General features: G+C 34.6%; 1 protein-coding gene across 1 annotated transcript; it reads left to right on the top strand.

Moving 5' to 3' along the window:
* The first annotated feature begins 880 nt into the window (after positions 1 to 880).
* On the top strand, positions 881 to 1,966 carry LOC128996922 (uncharacterized). The gene has a single exon (XM_054422461.1). The coding sequence runs from the start codon at positions 881 to 883 to the stop codon at positions 1,964 to 1,966; it is 1,086 nt and encodes a 361-aa protein (XP_054278436.1).
* Positions 1,967 to 12,819: the final 10,853 nt, after the last annotated feature.

Genomic DNA, 12,819 nt, shown 5'->3' on the forward strand with positions numbered 1-12,819 from the left:
TGGCACACATTTCTTATCTTTTTTACTCTTTGTAGATAGAAGGAATTAATTTGCGGGACTGAGTAAGAACAAATGTTTGACACTTTTTCATAATTTTGAAAAAAAATCCCCTTAAGGGTAAGGTGGGGGTGGGGGGTAACTAAAAATTTTCAAATGACAACCCCCATCTTGTGACCACTCATTTTCAAGGTATTTGGAAGACAAATTTAACGATGTGTCTGAAAAAATTTTTTTTGCATCCTGTCCAAGATGGCGGCTTTAAATGTGCTTGGGGTTAAACGGGTGGGGTCTGGAACACAATTTTATCTTTTTTGCCATTAATAGATAGAACTTATCCACTCGTGGGACTGAGCCAAAATTAGGCACCTTTTTATTTATTTGAAAAAATCCCCTAATGGTAAGGGGGGGGGGCAACTAAAAATTTTCAAATGACAACCCCCATCTTGTGACCTCTCATTTTAAAGGTATTTGAGAGACCAATTTAACAATGTGTCTAAAAATGTTTTTTAAGCACCCTGTCCAATATGGCGGCTTAAAATGTGCTTAGGGTTGAACAAGTAAATTACGTCTGAAACACATTTTTATTTTTTTTTACCAAAAATAAAGTTATAATAGATTTGATAGTTTATATCAGAAAAACTTGGACAATAGGACGAACTGCAATAAACAAACTTATGTAGCTCTTATCACTTAGTAAATAAATCTGATAATTGAGATTCCAGGTTTGGACGTTGCACTCACTTGGAATTCCTATCCTCTTTCTTAAGACTGCAGGCTAATCAGGTAACAATCTTATCAGTTTTTCCTTATTCCCCTTCAGTCTGTGTAGGTAGTTTCTTTGGAGTAGTCGTAAGTACATCTTTTATTATTTTTATTTAACATGGCGTTGTTAACAACAAAACAGAAGATAGAAATAATTGTCATTGTTGGCTATGGAGATAAAAAACGGACTCAACTTGAAGCGTGTGATATTTTTAACAACTTGTACCCTGATCGCCAAATTAATCGAGCTACAGTATCTAAGATATGTAATAAGTTTGCTGAAACGGGGGATGTTGAAAGTAAACCAAGAAGTGGTAGGCCAAAATCTGTACTCACTGAAGAAACTAGACTGAATATACTTCTTAGCGTTGAAGAAAATCATCACACATCGACACGTAGGATTGGAAATGACTTTGGGATAAGTCACATGTCGGTCCACAAAGCCCTTAAAGCCGAGAAGTTTCATCCTTTTAAGGTTCAGTTAATACATGAATTGAACGAGGACGATTTTGACCGCAGGATTGAATTCTGTGAACTCATGATGCAACGGTGTACTTTGGATCCAATGTTCAAAAATAGAATTGTATTTTCAGATGAGGCTTCATTTAGTCTTCATGGTCACGTGAACAGACAAAACTATAGGTATTGGTCTCCTGAAAATCCTCATTGGGCTCAAGAATGCCATACTCAAAATCCCCAAAAAGTCAATGTTTGGGCAGGCATTGTCGGGACCAAATTAATAGGGCCATTCGTGATCGAAGGAAATCTAAACGGAAACCGTTATCTGGAGTTACTGCGAGAGTCGATAGTACCTGCCATTGCCCATGAGTTTCCTCCGGAAGACGAAGAAAATGTTGTCAACGAGAACATTTGGTTTCAGCAAGATGGCGCACCACCTCACTATAATGCTGAAGTCCGAAATTACTTGGACGAAGTTTTTCCAGATCGTTGGATAGGGAGGCGGGGAGCTATTGAATGGCCTGCCAGATCACCCGACTTGACGCCGTTAGACTACTTTTTGTGGGGCCACCTAAAAAGTAGAGTATTTGTTAACCGCCCAGAAAACATCCAGGATCTCACAGCAAGAATAATAATGGAAGCACGATCTATTAATGAAGAAACGCTGTCCAGGGTGGTAAACGAATTTTACAATCGGTTGGGGCTCTGTCAAGTTTCTCTTGGGCATCAGTTTGAGCATTTTTGAATATTAACAAGTACGTAAAGTTGATTATTGCAATTACATTTATTATTTAGTTTAGGAATTCTATTAATTTTGATTGCTATTGTGTTTTTGTTGTTGTAGGGTTGTAGTATTATTGTAATTATTTGGTATTCTATTTTATTGTATTGGTAATCAATTTTTACACTATCAAACATTAGAGTATAAAGGAAAAAAGGTGTTCCAGACTTAATTCACCCGTTCAACGCTAAATGCATTTTAAGCCACCATATTAGACAGGATGCAAAAAAAAACATTTTCAGACACATCGTTAAATTTGTCTTCCAAATACCTTTAAAATGAGGGGTCACAAGATGGGGGTTGTCTTTTGAAAATTTTTAGTTGCCCCCCCCCCTTACCATTAGGGGATTTTTTCAAATAAATAAAAAGGTGCCTGATTTTGGCTCAGTCCCACGAGTGGATAAGTTCTATCTATTAATGGCAAAAAAGATAAAATTGTGTTCCAGACCCCACCCGTTTAACTCCAAGCACATTTAAAGCCGCCATCTTGGACAGGATGCAAAAAAATTTTTTTCAGACACATCGTTAAATTTGTCTTCCAAATACCTTTAAAATGAGGGGTCACAAGATGGGGGTTGTCTTTTGAAAATTTTTAGTTGCCCCCCCCCTTACCATTAGGGGATTTTTTCAAATAAATAAAAAGGTGCCTGATTTTGGCTCAGTCCCACGAGTGGATAAGTTCGATCTATTAATGGCAAAAAAGATAAAATTGTGTTCCAGACCCCACCCGTTTAACCCCAAGCACATTTAAAGCCGCCATCTTGGACAGGATGCAAAAAAATTTTTTTCAGACACATCGTTAAATTTGTCTTCCAAATACCTTGAAAATGAGTGGTCACAAGATGGGGGTTGTCATTTGAAAATTTTTAGTTACCCCCCACCCCCACCTTACCCTTAAGGGGATTTTTTTTCAAAATTATGAAAAAGTGCCAAACATTTGTTCTTACTCAGTCCCGCAAATTAATTCCTTTTATCTACAAAGAGTAAAAAAGATAAGAAATGTGTGCCATACCTAATTTACCCATTCAACCCTAAGTACATTTTAAACCGCCATCTTGGATAGGGTGCAAAAAAAATTTTTTTAGACACATCTTTGGATTTGTCTTCCAATGACCTTTAAAATGAGGGGTCACAAGATGGGGGTTGTCATTTGAAAATTTTTAGTTACCCCCCACCCCCCCTTGCCCTTAAGGGAATTATTATTTTCAAAATTTGTAAAAAGTGCCTAACATTTGTTATTAATCATTCCCGCAAATTGATTTCTTCTATCTACTATAGAAAAAAAGATAAAAAATGTGTGCCAGACTTAATTTACACCCTGTATATATATATGAATAAATGAATAAAATGAATAAATGATTTTATTTCCATCAAAAATTAACAATGTATGAACATTTATAATATTGGAAATATAACTGACCACTTTAACAAGTTGTGTGGTCAGTATATATATTTCAACGAATAGTGTTTTTGGCCTCTTGGGATATCAAAGTGAAAAAGTAAATCGGCCCCGAACTCAGGTCTTACCATGAGACCTATGGTAATAACTACTTCTCTATAGGAAATTCGCTATTACTTGTTTTGCAAACAGTAGTAATTAGGGATAATAACACAGCAATACTCCAAATAGACAGTCAAATACGGTTATTTGAGAAAATGAACTCAACAAGCAATAGGTAACAAACATTAAAAATTTAACATGGGCAGTAAAAAGACCCAAATAGTCGACATCAACGATAACAAGCTCAAAAACAGTTACGTCAGACTAACAATGACAAAAACTAAGAACGTTACATTAGACAATAGAAACTAAAGGAAAGTGAATAATAGAAAATATATGTATGAAATTTAATAACCAACAAAAAAATTCGAAATAACAACAAAAGTGCTAAAATAGCAGAAACAAAAAATAACATATGCTGAGGAAAAACAAGAATGATTTGCAAATTTTCTTCTTTTTGGTTTTCCTTGCTAACTACATTTTTAAACTTTTTGCTTTTTGCAGCCCATTAATGGCACCATTAAAATTTAAACTTTCACATAACTTCACTTAGCATGAAGACAACTATCCTTCTTAAAGAATCAGTCGTGCCAGAGAAAAAGTCGTTGTGTGTAGCAATTTGACTCCCTATTTGGTTCAATCTCTTCAATCTACATGACCTTGTAACCTATAGTTGGCAAAAGAAATTGGCTGGGAGTGTCGCTGGAAAGGGGTTTTGGAGCGTGTTCCTCTAGGTACAACAATGTTCTAAGATTCCGTAGAAGTTAAGGACAGTTGGTAAGGGAATTGTTCAGTTTTAAAAAGACAACCAAATCAATGATCATACGTCTTTTATATAATGGGGTTGGATTTTCGGCTGCACCTCAAGCTCACAGATAGTGCACAATAAGCTGTTCTAGCTGCGATGCAATCCCATGGTTACTTAAAGTCTGGCCCTCTATTAAAAAAAAAGCTCACAGATAGTGCACAATAAGCTGTTCTAGCTGCGATGCAATCCCATGGTTACTTAAAGTCTGGCCCTCTATTAAAAAAAAAGCTCACAGATAGGTGTGTCACAATACCTGAAGCCAAGCCTAGGTACAAGCACCCTAAAGAAGCGATCTTGTGTTCGTGAAGAAAACAACTGGATGTGATCAATCTGATATGGAGACCATAATGTCATACCTATATAGGTATGGCATTATCTATATATCTATATTATCTATATATCTATATTATCTATATATCTATATATATCTATCTATATTATCTTTTTCCAAGATGGGGCGAACCAATGATTTGTACAGGATCACATGTGTAATTGTTGACTTGATGTTTCCCGTGGATCTGCATATGAATCCTGAGAGCGAGTTAGCCCTGGCCGTTATATGGGCAATGTGCTGGAACAGGCTAAGATTCGGTGTCATAATAATACCCAAATTGTTCACGCTGCCTATGGCTAGGATTATACTAGAGGACGCTGGCGTCCGAGAGGCCAGCGTCCGGGACGCTAGCGGGGCATTAAATCAAATGGGGGCGATTATACTATGGATGCTAGCGTCGGATGCTAAAACAAGTCACCGAAAGCTCGAAGTTATTACCGTAGGTGGCATGGTAAGACCTAGGCCCGGGGCCGATTTTTTTTCATTTTGATGTCCCCAGAGGCCAAAAACACCATCCGTTCGTATAGATTTAAATATTATATATATATATATGTCTGTAAACGCGATAACTGGAGCAACTTTTGTTCTATTTTGAAGAAATTTGGTTTAAATCTGAAGGGTGGGATAAATTTGAATGAGTTCGCGCGAACCAGCATGAACATACCTTGGGAATGGGGTTTTATGTGCTAAAAAAAGGGGGTTTGAAATTTTTGACCCATAAAACTAAAAAAATCACAATTTCTCTCTAGACAATTTTAATGATGATAAAATAAACAGTTACCTTGTTCAATATCCTTTGGTGCTATTACAGTAGATGACGACCGGTTTCGTGACGACAATCACATCATCGGGTCAATCCTCGTAGAACGATTCGTTATAATAAAAAATACATAAAGTTTTTACCGAACACAAGACGAAAACACATATTTACAAAATATTTACACACAGAAACCATCGCGATGCGTGCACGCTTTATGTCGAGCCGGCCGCGACTGGAGTTCCGTCGAAGGTCAAGGTGACGTCATCTGCAATCAGCTGATCGGTGGTTTCTGGTTTCCTTTCTCTGTCTAATTTGATGATAGTGTCAAACAACTCGTTCGCCTGACTATTGATTTTGTCATTTAAAATGTGTTTTGTTTCTAATTTAAAGGCTTTATATATTTCAAAATTTTCGAGAGCTGTTGTTTTGGCTTTATTGTTGCATGTGTGAATTACTATAAATATAAATACATACATACATACTATAAATACAACAAATTTAACAATAACAACAATATCAAATGCAACCATGAGTTTTTCCCAAAACTTTTAAACAACACTGACATAGTATTTGAAGACAAAGAGACTAACCTTCTGAATAAAGGACTTAAACATTGTCTGCCACCTCCCCCAAACATGAAGAACCTAGTTAACGAAGTCATAAATACAGAAGCTACAATACTCGAATTGCCTAGTGAGGAACAGAACAGCATTAGAGTTTTAGTAAATGACAAATTAACCAGAAACATAGTCCCCAAAATCAGACAAAATGAGAATCGTCATAAAAACCAAGACCATCTAATAGCTAAAAATATTAAAGAAAAACTAACCGAGAACCACTCAATAGTAACCAAAGCTGACAAGGGAAACACGACTGTCATAATGTATGAAAGTGATTACGATAAGAAAATAAACCAGTTCATAGATGAAAACAATATTGAGTTAGTGAAAAATGACCCCACCCCCAAATTTCTTAAAGAAATAAATTTGAACATTAACAGATCGAAACACCTACTTTGTGACAAAATAAAAAGACAACTCAAAGTTACAGCCCCTTATGCACCAAAATTCAAAGGTTTACCAAAAGTTCACAAGCCAAACATTCCCATCAGACCCCTTGTAAATTACACGTCAGCACCAGCATATAGGATAGCCAAGAAAATAGACAGAATAATTAGGGGTAACATGGATCTAAACCCTAATTATAGCCTAAAAAATAGCTTAGAGCTATGTAGTAAACTGAACGAAATCCAAATCCAACCTAGTCACAATCTGATGTCATTAGACGTGGAAAATATGTACACAAACATCCCCACTGATGAAGCAATTACAATTCTGGAAAAACAGTTAATTAAACATAACACATTGAATGAAAACCAAATATGTGAACTAATCAACTTAGTCAAAATTATAGTGAAACAAAACTATTTTGAATTTAACGGCAAACACTATATTCAAAAAGAAGGTTTAGCAATGGGCTCGCCATTATCTAGCGTATTAGCTGAGTTATTTCTGAACGATTTTGAAGTCAAACACATCATGGCAGAGGATTCCAAGTACAAAGACAAAATCATATTTTACCAACGATATGCAGACGACGCAATATGTGTTTTTAAGGGGAATGGTAGGCAAATTGACATCTTCACAAATTATCTCAACGACAAACACCCAAAAATTAAATTCAAAAATGAAATAGAACAAGACATGAAATTAAACTACCTAGATCTAACCATATATCGCAATAACAAAAAAATCAGCTACAGCGTTTACCACAAACCCACTCAATCAAGTCAAGTAATTCATTCGACTTCACACCATCCTATCCCGCACAAAATGGCAGCATTCCATTCATTTGTACACCGCCTCAATAGCATTCCAATGACCCCTGACAACTACCAAAGAGAATTAAACATAATCAAGTTCATCGCAGCCGATAATGGATACAACCCAAAAATAGTTGACCGAATTTTAAATAAGAAGAAAAACCCCCGGACCACAAAAATTAGACACAACAAATATGTCACAGTCACCTACGGAAACCACCTAAGCAACAAATTTGCGAACATATTGAAGAAAAGAGATTACAAAGTAGCATACAGGACCACCAATAAAATAGATAGTTTGCTATCCAATAGACTTTCCAATACAGATAAATTTAACTCAACTGGAATTTACAAGATGACCTGCACAGATTTCCCCAAATTTTACATCGGCCAAACTAGGCGATCATTTAAAACCCGATATAAAGAGCATTTACCAAAAAACACCCCGACTCAAAAGTCTAATTACGCCGAACACCTAGTCAGTAGCAACCACAACTATTCAAAGATCGAAGAAAATTTGACAGTAATTCACACATGCAACAATAAAGCCAAAACAACAGCTCTCGAAAATTTTGAAATATATAAAGCCTTTAAATTAGAAACAAAACATATTTTAAATGACAAAATCAATAGTCAGGCGAACGAGTTGTTTGACACTATCATCAAATTAGACAGAGAAAGGAAACCAGAAACCACCGATCAGCTGATTGCAGATGACGTCACCTTGACCTTCGACGGAACTCCAGTCGCGGCCGGCTCGACATAAAGCGTGCACGCATCGCGATGGTTTCTGTGTGTAAATATTTTGTAAATATGTGTTTTCGTCTTGTGTTCGGTAAAAACTTTATGTATTTTTTATTATAACGAATCGTTCTACGAGGATTGACCCGATGATGTGATTGTCGTCACGAAACCGGTCGTCATCTACTGTAATAGCACCAAAGGATATTGAACAAGGTAACTGTTTATTTTATTATTAAAATTTTCAATATCCAGTAGTAGGAAAATGAACTCTGATGAATTTTAATGAGCTTAAAAAACAAATAATTTAGTATATTTGAGAGTTATTGTACTGTTATTACTTATGGGGAAAATTAAAAAAAAGAGTATATTAAAAATTGCCATGTACTCTTATAGAAAATTTTGTTAAGTGTTAGAATTTGCTTGTGTATGGATAGATTTTGATTAAACTAGGCCAATTTGTTTTATACTAAGCTAATAATACAGTATTTTACAAAAAAAAACACACTTTATTAGCCCCCTTAAAGCATCAAACCTTGGTACTCATTAAACCTAATGTTATTTAAATAGATATAAATAAAAAGTGACCAAACATTGAAATAAAATGGCATTCCGAGAGGCTAGCATCCCAACACAAATCACGTCATTTTTTCGGCTCGAGGTGGGACGCTAGCCTCTCGGATGCCAGCATCCCGGACGCCAGCGTCCTAGTATACTCCTAGCCTTACTCATAGTAGTACTGTAGGCCTACTTATCATATGTATGATATATTACGATTCGTGTTTTTACCTCTGTAGGACACCAAAAGGGAAAAGACAGTCGATCCTTGGTCTAGGTCTTACGGGCCATATGCGGTAATAGGCCCCTATATGGGAAATAATATTTGATTTATTTTAAGTATTTGATTAGAAGAAGGCACATAATACTATAAATATAAAGAAATTATTTAAAGATTTGAACTAATGTAGAATATATTAAAAGAAATGTAATTAATTTATTTGAATACCGTGGGAATAAAAAGAAAAAATAACCAATTGAACTTGACTTTAATTTACGCAAAGTGACGGAGTAAAGGAGCTTCATTTGGAAAAGTTTGACTCAATCTGTCAATTTGCGAGACAATCCAGTCCATTAGCCCTATATTAGAGAAAGATAAATAGATTATCGAATTCTTTAGGAATAATTTGTTTCATTTTTAAATGAAAATCTTATATTTTTTTATGACTTTTAATAGTTTAAAACACGATGATGTTAAATTAAAATCACGATTAAAATAAGTTAAATTAGGTTAAATTAAAATCACGATCCGTTGAATCTCCGTTTTATTATATAAGTTTTACATTTTATAACAGCAGTTTTCTTTGGAATATGCTATTGCACGATACCATGCAAACATTGGTACAATACAATAAAACATTGTACAATAATAGGTATATAAAATATCTTATGTCTTAACTTTATGTATTGAAATATGTCTTGAAATATAAGACAACTTATAAATTTATTTAAAAAGTAAAACTGAATTTTAGTTATTTAATGTCTGATCTTGTAATTTAACTATTTGAAGTTATTCTTTGTTTGTGTAGCTCCTGAACAAAGCTCCCACTACGCGCAAAGAGGTATTACGAGCTCCCTAAAACAAACATCGTGCAAGGTTTACAGTTACTTTACGTTGCTTATAAAGATAAATAATCTTTTTTTAAGTTATGTGAGATTTGACAGTAATATTTAAAAATAATATTTAAGCGTGTATATCCACGTTTATACATCGGGATTATTTTCTGGTCAAAAACATGATGAAGATGGTTTCACAGTGAGCAGTCTGAAGATCCTGGTAGAAGGACAGTTCGTTAAGTAATGTGCTAAATATAGAAGTTCTCCCTTAGTTTATTTTAAGTAGTCACATATTATGTTTAACTTAAATTTTTATGAGCAAAGCCACGATGGTGTAAGCTAGGAGTAGTATAATATAGTATAATTTAATTATAAAATAACTATGACAATGTAAATTGTTAAAGTTACGCAATCGTTTTACAAATGTATGTGCAATAGAAAAACTTATCTGAGCATTAACAGGACCAAATTAGTATTAGGATACACAATGTACGATGAAATTGAAAAGTAAAAAATACAGACTTTTAGTGTTATTATAAGAAGATGTTAAAAAAATTGATTAAGAGGTAAAATTGGATCGACCAGTAAGAGATTCAAAGTATAAACACTGAATATTATGTCTAGTAGTGTAAGCATTTTACGATTTTATATTAAAGCTACTTTGGCTCATTATTTTATAATTTGACATTAATTTATATTTAAGAAAAAACATGCAATATAAGAAATGCCAGATTCATTGTACTGTCTATTTAAGGTTCTTCTAAACGCTATCAACTAATTGGGCTTTCTATGCCCAAACCTGTATCCTTAGGCTAATCCATTGTTTCATTTTATTCATACGTTGAACCTAGCAACCTGCAAGTAGATATGCTATAAATGTTTAAATCAATTTTCAGCCAAAAGTAGCCTGCACCCTTTAATTTTAAATCCTTATATAACATTGGTATAGACAAATCTGTACAAGAAACTAACTAAACATCTGATTGGTTGTTGAGCCTTGCTTTGTCTTTTACATGAATGACTGAGCTAAACAGGAAAATTGGCAAGTTGGCATATGTTTGTACATATGGTACAAGCCTAATATGTAAATAATCCTCAGTAGGCTACACGATATCACAATCAGAAATTATTTGGGTTATCGATATTAAGTATTGATAGTTTTTTATAGATTGTTTCACTATTGCCAATATGATTGTAATCTATACATAAAGTAATTAAGAATAACGAACATTTTAGAAACCCGTAAGCCGCACTATCAAACGCACACGTTAACAAAAGGTCATGATGCAAGACTTCCTGGAACAATCAGTTTTTCAATAAACACTCTCTAAGAACACTAATATTATCCAATAGTTTAATGGTTATATTTAAAGACATTTAAAATAGTAAACATGCACCAGCAGTTACAACTTTTCTTATTTATAATTGCTTGTTTACTATTTCCCCGAGTTAAATCTTTTGATTCTTATAGATTGCTTATGATTATTCTCCTCTGTATTCTTACCCCATCGCGAAGCACGGGCAGAAGTAGGAGAAAGCGAAAGTACTTGGGACATTTTTGAGGCTATACGGGGACATTTTTTTCACGCCCGGATAATTTTTTGCAACTTTTTAAAACCCCTGATCTTGGCCCATACATCCCTATATACATGGTCTATACTCTATACTACAGTCAAACTACATAAGATGTTTTCAATCCCCACTCATCCCCATATATGTTTTTACAACAATTTTTCAAAAACGTACTCTTTTATTTCTGCCTTGGATATTGTCAAATTATTAGACAAACTCAAAGTCTTACGAAAAAAATTGTTTGAACAAAAATTGAGGAACATCTAATTATCTACACCTTTTCCACTCAAAGTGTTTATCCGACCAACATTTTTTTTATCCTCGCTTACTTTTTTATGTTCACATAGAGCAGCTTTTTATATTTCCTTAAATTAGTTAGCAAATTAATTTAGCAATTAAATTAAATCTATATATTAATACGCAAGCAGGTTTCTTTTCACAGTCATAACTCGATAACGGTTTGATGGATTTTAACGTTTGAGGTGTCAAATTAAAGGTATTTTTACGTAGATGTGCAAATACGTCTCAAAACATTAAGAAAGGGCAACACTTAAGTACTGTTAAGGGCTAAAGTTTGGGGGTGGCGCTATCTGTTAACATTAGATCAAACTCAAATCCCACTGTTTACAACTAAACATATGGACATAGTTTGAAATAGTTTTTAAGGTTAACCACAGGACATTTACTTTTAGAGCAAAGCAGGAATTTATATGTTTGTTTTTTTCAACGTCTGTCAACTAAGTCATGGCAATACTAGACAACAAATTGTTTGTAATAGTTGAATTGATTGACCTCATCGTATTTTACTTAATTATCATATTGTAGTTTTGGTTATAGTTCTGTGTGATGAAGAAGGTTTAAAAGTGATTATTCACAGTGCAGTTACCCTTTAAATTACCATATTATCATGCAATTTACAATGTGTATCAAAATTCCTTTATAGTGTTTTCTGTAGTTTGGTTAACTTTCGTATTTTATTAAAATTTAGAATTAATTGCCACCAGAAAGACCTAGAACTGTTAGGGGCTGGAGGGAGCGAATCTGACCGCTTGCATCAACCTCCCAATGGAACATTTGACGGATACAGAGTGGCAGTACCACCGTGGTGATACATCCAACCTTGGACAAATGAACATTAAAAGTTTACATAGTGGTGGCTTACATTTTAAGCATGAAAAGACTGGTCGAGAAAGTTAAATTTTTACTCTTTGTTGCCATAAATGAAAAATTTGTTTTCTGTGCGGAATTCACCCTACTTTCAGGAACTTATTTGGAAATTCCCAATCCGAAAACAGGGAGGTGAGATTTAGACCATTGCCATGGTCAGCTCTCAAGCTCATTAAGGTGAGAGGATCGACAATTTCAAGATTCAAGACGCATTTTGCCACTGAGTAGGTCCTCTAATTCCTCAAGAAGATCATGATCCTGAATACTCACAGATGTATAAGTACGACGTTGGCCCTGGAACCTAACAGAGCATCAACACAATTCAAACAAAAAACACAATTAAAAAATATGCAGGAAATAGGATCACAATGCCAACCCATTTGCCCAATCTTTTAAGACTGCGATATAGAAATTTGTTGGGACGAGACCTCCGAGGAGATTCTTCAAGTGAGATTCTTATGTAAGAGACAAAAAGAAGTGACTTCCCTCGCTACAATG

Source organism: Macrosteles quadrilineatus, unplaced genomic scaffold (assembly GCF_028750875.1).
Source record: "Macrosteles quadrilineatus isolate MER2022 unplaced genomic scaffold, UCM_ALF_1.0 Scaffold_1__1_contigs__length_201487025, whole genome shotgun sequence".
Classification (NCBI taxonomy): domain Eukaryota; kingdom Metazoa; phylum Arthropoda; class Insecta; order Hemiptera; family Cicadellidae; genus Macrosteles; species Macrosteles quadrilineatus.

Excerpts from the sequence above, each read along its gene's own strand:
- LOC128996922 (XM_054422461.1), top strand. The coding sequence starts at position 881 with ATGGCGTTGTTAACAACAAAACAGAAGATAGAAATAATTGTCATTGTT.